Genomic DNA, 15,276 nt, shown 5'->3' with positions numbered 1-15,276 from the left:
AATCTTAATGTCTTATCTGCCAAGCCATTACTGTCCTTTTCTTCAACTAAAAAGATCAAAATATCACATCAAATTAATCAGAACATTCTGTATTTCTCCTTTAGGGCTGCGACTATTGAGTATTTTGGTATTCAGATAAAAATACAAGAAAATGCTTTGTGAAAAAAAATGAACAGTAGAAACAGAAATAACACATTTCTACCTAATTGTGAATGACACACTTTTTTTTTTTTTTGACAATCAACTATTTATTTTTCACATAAATACGAACTAAGATTTTCCCCATAAATTTTGGTCGAGACAAAGCAACACCAAAACAAGAGAACACACGTTTGAATCAGCGAAGTATATTCAGAGTTCACCAGTCAGAACAGCAACACATTACTTAGCATACCAACGTGTTTGTATGACTTTAGCTGTTGTTTTACTGCCATGCAGCCCATTGCAACCACAACAGCATATAATGAGGTAAAAACACATTCAGATTTTTTTTTTTAAGCAAATGCAGTGTCATTTGTCTTCCATTTTCCAAACATGGGAAACAAACTCAAGTCTCACCCTCAGCCTAAATGCCAGTCTGTCAAAATATCGCTACATTATACATAAGCCACCTCAACAACTTGTACCGGAGTACTCTTCATACAAAGTGACAACACAAAATGTTGTTGAGTTTTCCAATAGTAAATTCTAAAACAGACACTGCAGCTGTTTTGAATTTACAAAGGCCTGCAAGCAAGACTCTTATTTGTGCTTCTGTGTTTGTATAAGGGCATTTGAGATTGTGTGACTGTGTCCAGAGAATGCATGTCAGGCATTCTGGTGGCAACAATAGGGAAAGAAAGTATGCATGTGGGTATTGTGTGCATGCGGCTGTGTGTATATGTGCAGCTGGTTCCCTTGCAGGTGCGTGTCTATACACGCTTGTGTGCCAGGCAAAGTGCGCAGAGGACTCATCTTAGCATGAAAATGAAAATGTCAGTCATATTTCAAATGTGAGGACAGAGCAAAGCCCCACGGGGAAGGAGAAATAGGGAGAGTCTATGTGGAGGAGGTTGAAGAGCAAATAAAGCCAAGTGTCGATATATAAAAGGAAGAGCGGAAGTAGACAAAGAGTCCAGTTCATGCAGGAGAGGAGGTAATATCCAGCGAGAGAATGTAACAGATGATTCATGGGCTAAGAGCAGTCACAAAGTCGGGCAATTCAGGAGTTGGACAGTCAGAAGAAGGAATGAAAAAAAAAGAAAGTTGAAGACTGGGGAAAGCTAGGAGTCAGTTGTGGCGGTATTACGCCTTTTTCCAAGATTCTCCATCAACCACCCGGTGTCTTTATCACTGCGGATGGCGCCTTGTGCCATGACAAGGAATCACAGGGGAAATGTTCTCATTTCTCCCACTGTACTGTACGTACTCTACTTGTACAAGATGTGAGACACCTACACAGTAGAAGTACAAGATGTGCGCATTTAACAATGTTTAATATTGTAAAGCAAGCTAGGATGGAAACAAGTGTCAGGACACAAGGGTTGGCCTCATTTCGAAATGGAAAAATGGATAGTGTGGGAGTTACTGTGAAATACACATGTAGGTCAAGTCATTTTTTTTCTTTATAATATGTTTTATGCACCCAAACTCAACTAAACACAGTAATCTGATTATTATTATTATTAAGACGATAAATCCACCTGGTTTTATCTCAATCGACGGCCATTTTGACGCTTGCCGCTGACTGAAAATGGCATCACAGTTGCTCAGGCCTTAGGTAACGACCAATCATGCTAAGTTTGTGAACGTCACATGACTAAACACAGAAAATCGGTGAGCCAAGACCGCCTGTCCAAAAACTCATAGAATTCTGATTTAAGTGAGGATTCTGAGAATAGTCGTATTTCTGAGATATAATTGGGAATCCATTCAAATGTTTTTTCTACACTGGCTGTAATTAAGTAAATGTGAGAAGCCAGTCAATCTTTTTTCCCACTGGCCCCAATCTCAAAATTCTAAAGTCAGAATTACGACTTTAAAGTAAGAAATCTGAGAATGAAGTCAGAGTTCTGAGAATATGGCCCCAATTCTTTTCTAGATGCCGTTGACTGGAAATGAGTTCATGCGCTTAAGGCTAAAGTAGCAACCAATCATAAAACAGGTTATCCATGATTGGTTGTTACCTGAGCCTTGATCACGTGATGTCAAAAAAAAGTTTTCAAATCTATTATTTGTGCATAAAATCTAATTTAGTAATCAAAGGAAGTATTGATAAAATCTTAATATTTTTACTGCTGAAAATGTCTCATTTAGCACCCTTTTCGTCAGAGTTATGTTTATATTAAAGGAGTGCATTGAACACATTGTTCAAAGCGTTTTTACCAAACTTTTTGAAAAACGGACAAATGCAGTTTGCTGTGCAGTCAGCTGGATGTAAACACATGGTTTATAATATTTAAGTACTGACTAATTAAGAGAGCCAATATTATTGTTTTGATCTCATTTGTGTACTTAACATTTTAATATACAATATGTATTATACAGCACATATCAAAACTGAGCTCTATTATTGCTGCAAAGGTATATTATTTCATGCAATTGATTGAATCTAATTAGAATGCGTCCCTTGTGCTAAGACAGCTCAAGACATTTGCATTCCATTAGTTCTACCTGTGACCACCCAGCACACACTCCGCCACTGGATGGATGAAGGAACATAAGTCTCATGGGGATTGGGACTGACCTTGAGAGGCATAAAGGAGGTGTGAAAAAGAAGCTAGCAAGGAGAAACACTCACAGTCTTTCTTATGTGAAAAGATAAGTGGTGGATGAGGGTGAACTGTCCAGTTCAAGGCCAAACTTCCTGTCATGCATCATCCTGCATGTGAGGAAGAGACATCTGACATGTCGGGGAACGCCAACAGCTTAGTCAGCATCGTCTTTTTTTAGCCAACATGTAGACTGTGCATCAAAGGCAAGTCACATTTATTCTGTAAGAAATGGCTGAGCTTTTTTGAGCTTTTAACATCACATAATTGATACTACTGCTAGATCAGTAAGTGGACAAAAGACACAAACTGGGATAAAATAGGGCAGAGAATAGTAAACAACAGTTCAATGAGAGCAGACAATGCCTTGCTATGTCCTGTCTATTATGGTGGTGGGAGGATGGGGTGAGAGGAGGGGGTAACAAGTACCACAACAACACTGTTAAATTGCATGTCCACTTGATTTTTAGTATAATATTGATGATTGCTATAATTGCTAAGTGATAATCCATGCACAGCACAGAACTCTAAATTTTATACTCCTCAGTCTCCTCCAAATACATTTTGCCAAGAGCTACATGGGGGGTGGAAAATATCAGCTGACAGACTCACAGACGGATGCGTTCGGTGTGTTGTTTTCAGTTCCTGGGTTACGATTTTAAAGTGGAACACCGACCATCTCAAATCAAGCCAAGTAGCGTAACCTGCCAGTGTTCAGGATTAAACATAGCAAAACAACCACCCGGTGAGGTTGGACTAGAGCCTTGATAACCTCTGCTGATCAATCCAAAAAAGATTTCATCTCATGCAATGGGGACCAGACTACAGGCGGATATAAAAGTGTGGGGATAAATGAGGTAGAAACTGACCAGGATAAAAAAATAACAAGTCAAGTCTCACCTTTCCCTTAATCATTAAAATTGCATCCCCGTGAGATCATCAGGTGGCACACTCACAAGCAAACAAAAATGCCCTGGCATGAATAATACATGAACATGAACTCTACACACACATTTCCAACCTGGGCTGTTCCATCTGACAAGGATGATGATCAAAAGAAATATTGCAAGAAAACGCACTTTCACATATGAAGGCATTCAACTTGTACACAACTTGATCCTTTTGAAGGAGTTAGTCAAATACTTTGATTTAGTTTCCTTGAAAAGAAGCTTAGCTGAAATACAGTTTAATACCAGCTGCCCTTTTTTTGATCTCATAAGCAAACTGTCAACTGTTATATGCGCCACTATTAGAGACAGTTCTCTCCCATAACAGTAAGCTGTTGATTCCAAAATTAGGACACGGATAGCCAGGTTTACACAAAAAAGACAATTGTTGAGAGACTAATTTAATAAATCAGCCATGTTCTTACAAATATACTCCAAATGTTTTATTTGTGCCATTGAGCTATTTCACATAAAGCAATATTTTGACAGGCTGGCATAAAAAAAATATTTTAACAAACAAATACAACTCACAGGTAGGCTGAATGCACTGTTGTTTTAATTGAGACATGAATGAGACTTGCATAGTATCTGAAGCTTTCAAAAAATAAGTGCTATCTTTAAGCCCAAAACAAAGTAAACTCTGCAATGTAAAGTATCAGTGACAATTCAAAAAATACACAATTAGCTAACAATGAGCCAGAAAGTAAAGAAGCAAAAACTAATTACTTCAGAAGCTGGAGAAGAGGAACAAAACAAACACGTTGAAACTAAACATACAAACACTCACTTTTCAACCAAAATGGACTGTTTCATCAGTGATTGCGATATTAAGATGATGATGGAAGCTACATTAAGTTCATTCTATTATTTTAAATCAACTTACTGTGACATATACTGTTGTTATAGCTTTTTCCAATCCTTTGATACAATCCTTTTCCTGTTATATACAATCACTCTCTAATAGAAACAATCCTCCAAACTTGAAAGTTTAGACGAAGTAGAGCTGGCTCACAAAAACAACAAAATGAGAATTGAACGGACACCGAAAAGTCTCTGACGTTAATGGTGAGTACACAATTCATTGTTTGATACTTCGTCAAACTCTCATTAGGTTACGTAACATTGATTCACATTCAACAAGTCTTCCTCCATCACATTTCATCAAAGTCAGAGTGCTTTATTTTAGTTTGGTTATATTCGTTTTTTTAATCACTCAGCGGTTAACATATCATCAGCCAAAAGGAGGATGCCACTATAGTGGAATAATCCCCTCCATCAGAGCAAGGTCTAAAAGCAAAATTCCTGGCTGGGAGCCAACCTCATTTCAGTTTAAGGATCACAAACCGATATCAAGAGATGGTCCACATAAAACAGAAAGATAGAATGCCAATGTAAATAAATTGAAGCATCCTCCAAAAAGATGCGTCTATGGTTAACAAGACTTTTGAACGTCGTGTTGGGGATGAATTGGGCAGATCGTCTGACATAACTTTCTAAATCCAAAGCAAGCGGCGAATAGCACAGGCGAGTTGTTTGTTTCCCTTTTCTCCGTCTCTAAGCATCAGCAACAAGACTAGAGAAAACTCTGTTTTTTTTTTCCTGCTCCACTCAAGCACATGATGTGAAACGTTGCACTGCAGAGATTCATAAGGTTGTTCCTAATCTAAAAGCCTGCAATACAGTATTAATCGGAGAAAGATGACCTCAAATTCCCTCCGTGGATATTGCAGCACCTTCCAGCTCAATATCTAAATGTAAAACATCCATCAACAAATGGCACATTTATTCAGCGGAAGAAAGGCCTGGTGCGGTTTTATGACGAACCACATCAGTTAAATAATGTAGTCCAGACTCGTGTTGCCAGACGCATTGCCACAGGGAAGACGGCTGACACACATCTATCAAATTGATGAGGCTACTCAGCAGTCCCCAAAATGGAGCAGCAGCCCAGTCTAATACACAAATGCGGCAGTGATCGACGGCACGCAATGTCGAAGAGACTTTAAAGCTGCCATTGAACTGAAGCTTTATCTCATTCACTACCGTTGATGACTATAGACAGCAAAGATCCATGTTAACTATACAGCAATAAATTCAAATCATGTATAACTTGGATGGCAGTGAATGACTTAATAGTAACAGCCATTTCTCGACCTTCCTTTAGCGAAACAGTTGTGGAAAAACTTTAGGAGGTACAAAAAAAACGAAACAATACAATTCCCCAACTATATGATGCACCTGTGTAAGACACACCCTTAATTTGGTGATCAAATTCTGATATTTTCTGGTTATTTTCTATTTTACCATGTATAGAATGCACCAACAGTTTGGCGACAATGTAAAAACTATATCTAAACATAATAAATCTTTGTAAAAGCTTAAAATTTTCTTCTGTTCATCGTAAGTTATATATTTGTTGCGGATTAATTGTGCAATTACCCACATTGTGAGCGGTCAGTGAACGTCGCGCCAGTGTAACGTTGAATGCACTCGAAGCAGTGTTTTTTTTTTCTTTTCCTCGCGAAGCAGCTCGAGTTAATTTTGCCATAAATACCCAAAGTAAGTTCCACCAAGTTTATGATTGAGTGTATATGACGTGTTCTCCAAACAGTGCACAGAACTTTCCACTCTTAATTGTATCAACTGGAGCAGTCATAACCTTTACACGATCCCGCCCGTTTTAGCAAAATCGGTGAACAAGGATTGACTCGGCTGTTGGTTCAGTCTGCTCGCTTCTTTTATTGAAAGTCGTAGCAACCTCTTCCTGTTAGCTGCAACAAGCGCTGGCTGCTAACAGCCAACTGACTTCCGACCTCTAGCTCATCCCTTTGCAGGAATTATTGTAAGTACGAATATGGTGTTATATAATCTTCCTCAAATAGTGTAAAAAGAAATAAAAAATTGAATCTTTAAGTTACCGATTATAGGACACACCCATACTTTTGGCCTTCACTTTTTGGGGAAAAAAGTGTGTCTTATATTTAGGGAATTAGTAGCTGAACTCTTAAAAACACGAAAAGAAAAAATATGCTTTGGGGATTCAATGAGTTAAAGAAAATATGTGAGAGGAAATGCCCTGCATGTGGAGTTCAAATTGAGGAGTAGGAACAAAAGTGAAGGCCAGACACCGCATACAGAAGCCCTCGTCTGTCAAAATCCCGTGGCGTGATCCGATCAAAGGGAGGAAGTAAACACCATGAAAAAAAAACACTGCCTCGATGTGAGATGGATGTTTGATCAGGACAGACATTAACACCCTGACAACCACACTGGAGAAAGTGGAAGGAGAAGAGTGCGATACGCTCTATTCTCAACGGTTCTTAATGGCTGTAAAAGCATTGCGGTGTAGAAATAGGGCATCAAAAGCGTGACTTTGGCAGTGCCACATCAATCTGAGGAGAAGTGAACAAGCGACCCAGAGACACTCACGCCGAGGATAAAAACCAGTTGCTTGAATGAGCATGTGATAGGATCCTTCTCTGTAGGTCAGCGCCGTCGGGAAGGCGTGGGCCTTTTCCTAACATAGCCCAGTAAAGTCACTTCTTCACTGGGTCAGACTCTTGCAGCCCAGTGAAAGGACGTGGAATGAAACATGACTTGAATGATGGCAAATACGCTCATTGGCCACTTTATTAAGGACACCTGCACACAGCGCATGTAATCGGTCATAGGAACGCAGGAATGTTTTGTGTTAAAACACAAAGTTTGTGAGTTTTAACAGAACTTTTGCTGTGGCAACACACAGTTCACCAAAAAGGGATTTTCAGGGTGGGCTCCTATAACAACATTTTATATCTTGATGGCCACTATATTAGGGACACGTCGGATATAATCTGTTGTAGGTTTGTCGCCCTGCTTCATGTTAAAACACAAAATTTGTGAGTTGGCACACAATTGCTGCCGTGGTAACGCACAGCTCGCCAATTAACTGTGATTTTCAGGGTGGGGTCATGTCACAACATTTCTGTACCTAAATGGCCACTTTATTAGGGACACCTGCACAAAGCGGATGTAATCATTTGAAGGTTTGTCGCTCTATTTCATGTTAACACACATTTTGTGAATTTGCGCAAAACAGTTGTTGCCGCGGCAACGCACAGTTTACAAATATGACTCTGAGGGTGGGCTCCAGTCACATTTCTACACTTTATATGTACTCATATTTAATGGCTATTTAAAAAAGGATTTCTTAAACAGAAGTGAGCATGCTGCTCCCAAACCGTTACCAAAACACTGGTTGTGCACTCTCTCTTCTTAGCAGCTGCCTGCCTGATTTCTAAATCAATTAAGGCAAAGCTTGGATGTTAAAATGATTTATCCGCTTTAGGGAGCAGCACTAAGAAATATTACAAGAAGTGTTAAGATTAAAAGATGGTGAGGGTTTTTCCTTTGGCCTGTGCCAAGATGGGTTCTGCCGTCTCCTCCCTTCTGGGGTCACGCTGGACTCGTGCTGGGCTTGAGAAACACGTCTTTGTCTCCGTCACTATATGGACGAACAAAGGACACGACCGTGTTTGTGTGCAGAGGGGAGGGGGTTGCATAATAGAGACGAGGGAGAGGGGGACTGTCTCATTGTGAGGCTGAGTGTGTAAAAAATTGGCAGTGCTTGTCTTAAAGAGTCCATATGATGCGTGAGCTTCAGTGCCTTCATGTGTCAAATGGTCTCCTTTTCACTTTTCGCAACAAAACGCTATCAACCAAAGTAGATTTTTGGCCTGACAAAAATTCACTGTGTGGTAAGATCTGAGGGGGAGGAGCCAAATGCTTCATGATCCAAAGAGATAGTACAATGTACTTTTCACAACAAAACGCTATCACCCACAGTAGATTTTTTGGCCTGACAAAAATTCACTGTGTGGTAAGATCTGAGGGGGAGGAGCCAAATGCTTCATGATCCAAGAGATAGTACAACGTAATTAGCGAAACAACTTTTTCTGTGGGAGAAGAGCAGGCCTAATTGTCCTGGTTCATTACAGCACGTTAATAGGATTGATTCTCGACCTGTGACGGGTTTGTGATATCTCTCAATACTGTGACTGACACTGTTTAGTGTTCAGTTGTAGATCTTGTAAATTACATCAATATGCCTGTGGGGGAAGAAAAAACTTTTTTTGTTTCTTTTATTATATATATTTTATTATATATATATATATATATATATATATATATATATATATATATATATATATATATATATATATATATATATATATATATATATATATATATATACACATATATACATATATATATATATATATACACACATATATATATATATACACATATATATATATATATATATATATATATATATATATATATATATATATATATATATACACACATATATATATAGTTTTTATTATTATAAATTGCTGTATAAGACGCAAGAGTGGAGTTTGCATGTTCTCCCCGTTGCTCTCTTAAAAGCACACATTTGTCTGAGATTGTGTTCAGATACATGTAAAAAAGATTATGGCAATCGTACAGGAATTCTGCATAGGCCAACGTTTTTTTCCAGACAATCAATACAGGAAGGAGAATATGGATGGCAGTTATCAATACAGTCGATTGCTATCCCCCAGACACCACACCCAATCAGGCCAAATGACTGAAAACACAATTTCGCAGTCAAAACATGAATACAGTCAAGAGGGCTTCCTAAAAAAATGATGTTTACTACCACAAATGTTAAGCTTATTGATTCTAAAAGCTTGAGGATTACGAGCGGAAAATATTTCCCGTAATCTTCCAAATCCATTTTCACAATCCACAAACTACACTTGCCTCATTGTGTTCAACGCGCGCAGCATACGAACAAAACTCAGATGATGCGACAGCTGCTAAGACACGCAACATATGTAATTAACAGCTACTTCAAATAGTGCATAACCTTAAATTATTGCCTGGATATGCCTGGTTAAACCCTGATTAGAACCAGATGTGATTTGATGCAAAGTGACAAAAGTGGTTTGAGAACACCAACACTAGCATGTGTGAAAAGTGTGCAAGCACACAACTAGCACAACTAACACATGCACAGATGCTCCTGAGAACAATTTCCCAAGGGGTAGGGGGGGGGACCTTCTTTAAGCCTGAGGCTTTGCATCATAAAATAGCTACAACCCTTGTCGCCGGAGAGCAACAGATTTAATGTAGATACATGATCATTTGCTGCTTTATCGAGTATCATAATGGAGGAGACCATGGATTGATTCCTGTACAGAGGTCTAACAAGGACAAGGTTTATAAAGATATACTGCAATGTACAACCAAAACATGAGCTCATAATTAGGAAACGTAGCTTTGATTACAATATATTATTGGCTTTCTAAGTGTGGCGTTGATTATGTGGAGTAATTGTTTTTGACTGACTTAAGGTCTTAACAGATTTTTTTCCCCCATAATGCCGCAGGGTACAAGTATAACATAAGCTATTCTATACCTTAAGTTAAATTTATTTTAAAATTATTATTATTTATATTATTATATTTGATTTAGTGTTTTCCCATAATGCTGCAGGAGTACAAGTAAAAGCATTTGGCTTACACTATACCAATTGATTTGAACATCAAATAAAAATTGTTCATTAGTATTTTATGGTTTTATTATGTTGAGTCAGCATTTTTCCCATAATGCCATGGGGTATATGCATGCACGAGTTTTTAACATTTAGCCTACAAGTACAGACCTCTTTGGGCTGAATCAAGAGAGCAGCCATCTTCCAATTCACTTTTTTATTAAAAACACTTGTCAATGTTTAACGCAAGAATCCCTGTATTGAATTGAAAATCTCTGGAAGAATGAACTTGCCTGTTCACCTCAACTATTCGGCGTACATTATTTCAGCATTGTGAATTATGGGCGACACGTAATAGGTTTACATTTCGCACCAAATTTTGTCCTGAATTTTGGGCTGGTCGTACATTATTTCAGCATTGTGAATTATGACCAACACATTATAGGTTTACGCTTCGCACCGAATTTTGGGCTTTAAAAAAGGTTTTATTGCATATAGTGCTTCTCCCGAGTCTTATTGACATTACCGTTAGCAGTTCACAGTGACGTTTTTGCCATAGAGACAAAAAATTATTTTCAAAAGCCGTAAAGACATCACTGTATCCAAAACAGGTGGACTCAGTGAGTGGCAAAGTAAGATGGCCGCTGGTGGCTTGACTTTTCCTGTCAAAAAGCAAGCAACATTGTTTGGCTATTTGTTTGATTATATATTTGAGAATATTTGCAAATATGTTTAATTATACTTGAAAACACTCTTGAAAAAGAGTTAAAATACGTATTTTAATGATCGAACATACTTGTAGGTACGTTTGAATGTACTGGCAATTATGTACAAACGAGTTTGCTAGCCAAAAACGTCCGTGCGATTGTGCTTTGGAAATGATCTCAAAGGGTTTTGACTTTTGATCGGAGCCCAACTTACTGTGATAGGAGCAGTACTAAAGCGAATCTTCCTCATTGCGGGGATGTCGTCTTTGCTTTCCTCTGGCAGACCAGGAATCTCTGTCACATCAGAGCCGGGGTCGTAGACGATATCTTCATCATCGCCATACAGCTCATCCTCTGGGTCGGTGCAACTTTCTCCCCAACCCTGGTAACACGCATCTCCGTCTGCGTTAAAAATCACCCGTTCGTTGCCGGTGTATTCCTCTTCAGGTTCATCCACCTGGTCTTTGAGAGAGTCTGGAGATGTGTCTTCTCTTGGAGGATCTTCTTGGCTTTCTCCAGGCAGAGCGGTTTGTGTGGCCGGTATCTCAGGAGTTGCATCCTCTGAGGTTTTGTTCGTAATCGCATCATCATTTGTAGTTTTTGACCCGTCGTTATCCTCCTCGATAAATTGTCGAGTTGTTGAGTGCTTCTCATCCTCATCACAGGAGCCATTAACCTGGCTTCCATTTGCAGTGGCATTAGATAGCCCCCGCTTATCAGCTTTATCTTGGGCCTCCTTGTCTTGTAGGATTAGCTTGCGCTCCACGGTCTCGGCCATGGGACTCGAACTCAGAAGGTCGTCGGCGGACAAGGAGGAAGGGAACTTCCCTCCTATCCTGTTGCGGTAAGTTCCACGGATGGGAGATTGTCGCGCATCGTCCTCACTGAGCTCCCCACCTTGGCGATGGAATCCGTCTGGTGAGTACAAGGCCCGTCTGCTGACTCCCCTGAAGGGGGTACCCTGGTTCTGTTGGTCGGCATTTTCGAAAACGGCGCTCAGCTGGCTAACGGTTGGCGAAGACGCCTCGGTTCTGGAGCACAGCGAGTCTAGAGAGTCAGTACTTCCTCTGTTGGACCTAGCGCCTCGCCAGTCGTCAAGATGCTCATGGGAACCCCTTTTATCACGTCCGTAGGGGTAAACTGGCGATTGGGATTGGTCACGCGAATGCTGCTCAAATAATTTCCTGGTTTCAGAGAACTTTGCCCCGGCACCTCCTACCCTTTCGGCCGACGAGGAGTGCTGGAGTTTTATTACCGATCCGTCAGCTTTGTTAATGAAGTTGGTCGGCTTGACCAGCTTTTGGGGTGAGGTGTCATCTTGACCTCTTGACTTAGAAGCACTTTCTGTGCCCATCTGCATGAACATGTCTTTAATGCGACTGACGTGGGTGCCATAGCGGCGTCCCCTCGGTTGATTCCCCCGTTCAAGGTCCTTGGGCTTGGAATTTCCATCTGTTTGAGGCTGGTCAAAGGCCTTCTTGAGGGCCTGAAACTCAGCCCGGTAGGCATTGCGGTGTGGGGAGGCACTCCGGAGGCTGCTCCTCTCCCCCGTAGCCTCCGTCTTCAGCATTATCATGTCTTTGGATTCAGCGGGGTTGTCAGCATCGCCGTAGCCTCATTACAACTCAGGACCGAGCCTTCGGTTTGACCTATTGCACTGCTGTCAAATATGGTCCAATCAATGCTGTTTAAGAATCCTTTCAGGCTTGCTCACACCTGCGGGGATGGAGACATTCCGTAAGGCTAAATCATATCATCGCATGAAAAACAATTGGATAAAAAGAACAAATTATGATTCAAAAAGTTGGATCAAATAAATAACGCGACAAAATAGAGAAAATAACCCAACCTTTTGGGGGTTTTATGTTCAAACAATCCAATATTGTGGCTTTGTCTAAATCAACACAATGTTAGGGGTGTTTTGTCAGTAATTCAATTCGACCCAACTTTTTGGTTTAAATACATAACTCAAAAACGTGCATGTAAATGCATAACCTTTGACTTTTTGGGTTAAACGAAAACCTTTGTCAGTTCTTTATTGGTACATATTGTGCTTTTTTTTTTAACTCTGTTTAGAGTGCAGGGTAAACTGGATTTCTTCAAATAGATCAAACGTTTTTTTCAGCAATTCCAAAGATCGTGTAAAATCATGTTTATATATTTCTGTGTTGTCTGCTTCATGTTCCAAATAATTTGCTCTTGATTCGAAAAGTAAACTGTATTTTTTATCAGATCAGTAAAAAGCAAGAAAGTTGCTGATCCCTGCCAGCAAATTATGTACCCCCTGAAGTGCCTTCACGTACCCCTATTTGACAACCGCTGCTCTCGAAGGTGTTACAAACTGAAATGGCCCTTTATAACGTGTCAGGAACTTTCTTATCTAAACAAAATTTGAAGACAAAGTAAATGTTACTGAATATCTTACTGTATTTGTAGTAGTTTGAAGGTCTGTTTGAATATGAATGCAAAAACATTTGGATACTCCTCTATTCCCAGTTGCAACATTATATCATCTCTTGGTTTAAGTGTTAAATATTTACACAAGCAAAGTCATAATACCAAACACAAAATGAATCGATAGCACATATTTTGCGAACAGCAGGGACGGAAGGCAACTGTAGTTAAATATTCCATAGTACCGACCATTAATGTTTAATCCTGCTTTGCATCGCATTCCAGGGGAATGAGGCATACAATGCATAGTCTACAATGCCCAGACTGAGCTAAGGCGTGCAGCAGTATGCTCTGAAATCCAAATGGGCTGATTTAATATTCATTGTTTACCATGCAGCATGCAATGTTGTGTACAAGCAGCGGATCTTGTTTAAATGCAAATAACACTCGTGGTCTACGTGGGTATGGGGCATTGCAGGGAGGAAAGTGAACTTGCTACATTTGAGACAAATAGACAAGGCGGCGCGTTGCACATCATCCACACCGCATAGCCACAATAAAGACAGCTCGGGTTTCCTTTACGTATGTGTTTATAATAAACACCGAACACATAAAAAGAAGTTGAACGCGCAAACACAACGGCTAGGAACAACAAAAACAAGAGTCCCACTTACATTCGTGCCTCCGGTTCCGTTAAAACCCACATTCAGTTTAAGCAAAAGCAAAACACCGACGCTCTCGCTGCAGAACCTTTCGAAAGACGCATTTCGATCCCACGCTTGTTCGGAGAGTCCCGGGCGGAATGGCCACCACGGAGCCGTGTGTGAGGATGCACGCAGACTGGAGCGGCTACAGCGCCATTGCAGGCGGCGGGGGATGCTGCCGCTTTCACGACGGGGGTACCGGCGCAGCTCGGACGCGCATCTCGCCCGGAGCCTCCCGGCTGCAGCGTCCCAAATCCTTCCGTTGTATAATGCAGAAGCACGCACGCTTATCTTGCAGCAATAGCCCCTTTTTGTGTGATGTAAACAGCCGGCGTGGCAGGTGTTAGAACCTGGAGAGCTGGAATGGTTTGGTCCGATAAGCTGCTGAGTGGTGGTGGGCTGCAGTCTGGCACAAATAGCAGCGCGCAGCTTCTGCAACTTCACACGCCGCCTGCTGCACATCATCATGAGTGGGTGGGGTAAACAGGGTCAAGGACCACCGGGAAGAATTGGAAAATTGAAGGTTTCCCTAAAGTTCTCTACACGGGTGGCTTTAACAGCGATGGCAATGGAAAGCAAAAGCAAATATACATCATTTTCATTTGTTCTCAATAAGGTGGGTGAGCTAAATCCTATTGAGTTTGTGCAAAGACGGGTACACTTTGCAAGAGGAGGGCTACACTCTGGATAGGTCACCAACCAATCACGAAAGAAAACCACGACAATCATACTAAACATATTATACTATACAATTATACTAAACATAATCTTCAATTATTAATTAGGCATGTAAATTGTATTTGTGTGACGGGAAAACTACAGTTTTCTTTTCAAATTAAGAACAAATTGACTGGAACATGAAGCAACTTTGCTAAAGTGTATTATAGTAACTCTTTTGCAAAACTAGGTTGCCAACCAATCCTGAAATTGACATCCATCTATTCTCAGATATTTTTACAATGAATCTGATGAATGCTTTCTTGATGTAACAGAAACGGTCATTTCTTTTTCAAACTAAGAGCAAGTTGATTGGAACGTGACACAACTTTGCTAAAGTGTTAGACTTTGCAAAACCTTGTTATGGATGCACAATGGGATTAAAACTTAATTTTCCGGCGAAACCTTGTTATGAATGCACATTGTGATTAGTATGTAATTTTTTTCCGGCAGATGAGTCAAAGATAAATCTTCTGAGTTACTTCTAAAGAACTGCACCTCCAAAGTTTAATAAATAAATACACGAATGACAAC

General features: G+C 40.1%; 1 protein-coding gene across 9 annotated transcripts in view; it reads right to left on the bottom strand.

Moving 5' to 3' along the window:
* The window catches only part of ppp1r9a (protein phosphatase 1, regulatory subunit 9A), a 41,679-nt gene extending 27,245 nt beyond the window's left edge, over positions 1-14,434 (bottom strand). For 3 of the 9 annotated variants that reach the window (XM_088404470.1, XM_088404473.1, XM_088404474.1), the window contains exons 1-2: positions 13,996-14,434; positions 11,142-12,643 (exon numbers count right to left, since the gene is read on the bottom strand). In XM_088404470.1, coding sequence (XP_088260596.1) covers positions 11,142-12,503 — 1,362 coding nt within the window. In that variant the 5' untranslated portion in view covers positions 12,504-12,643; positions 13,996-14,434. The remainder of the gene's footprint in view (positions 1-11,141; positions 12,644-13,995) is intronic. The other 6 variants (XM_088404471.1, XM_088404477.1, XM_088404475.1 and 3 more) reach the window with 4 other exon arrangements.
* Between the last annotated feature and the right edge of the window lie 842 nt (positions 14,435-15,276).

The sequence above is a fragment of the Hippichthys cyanospilos genome, chromosome 21 (genome assembly GCF_059441005.1).
Source record: "Hippichthys cyanospilos isolate Australia breed blue-spotted pipefish chromosome 21, RoL_Hcya_1.0, whole genome shotgun sequence".
Lineage (NCBI taxonomy): Eukaryota > Metazoa > Chordata > Actinopteri > Syngnathiformes > Syngnathidae > Hippichthys > Hippichthys cyanospilos.
The sequence above is the reverse complement of the archived record's forward strand: the minus strand, read 5'-3'. Positions and strand labels throughout refer to the sequence as shown.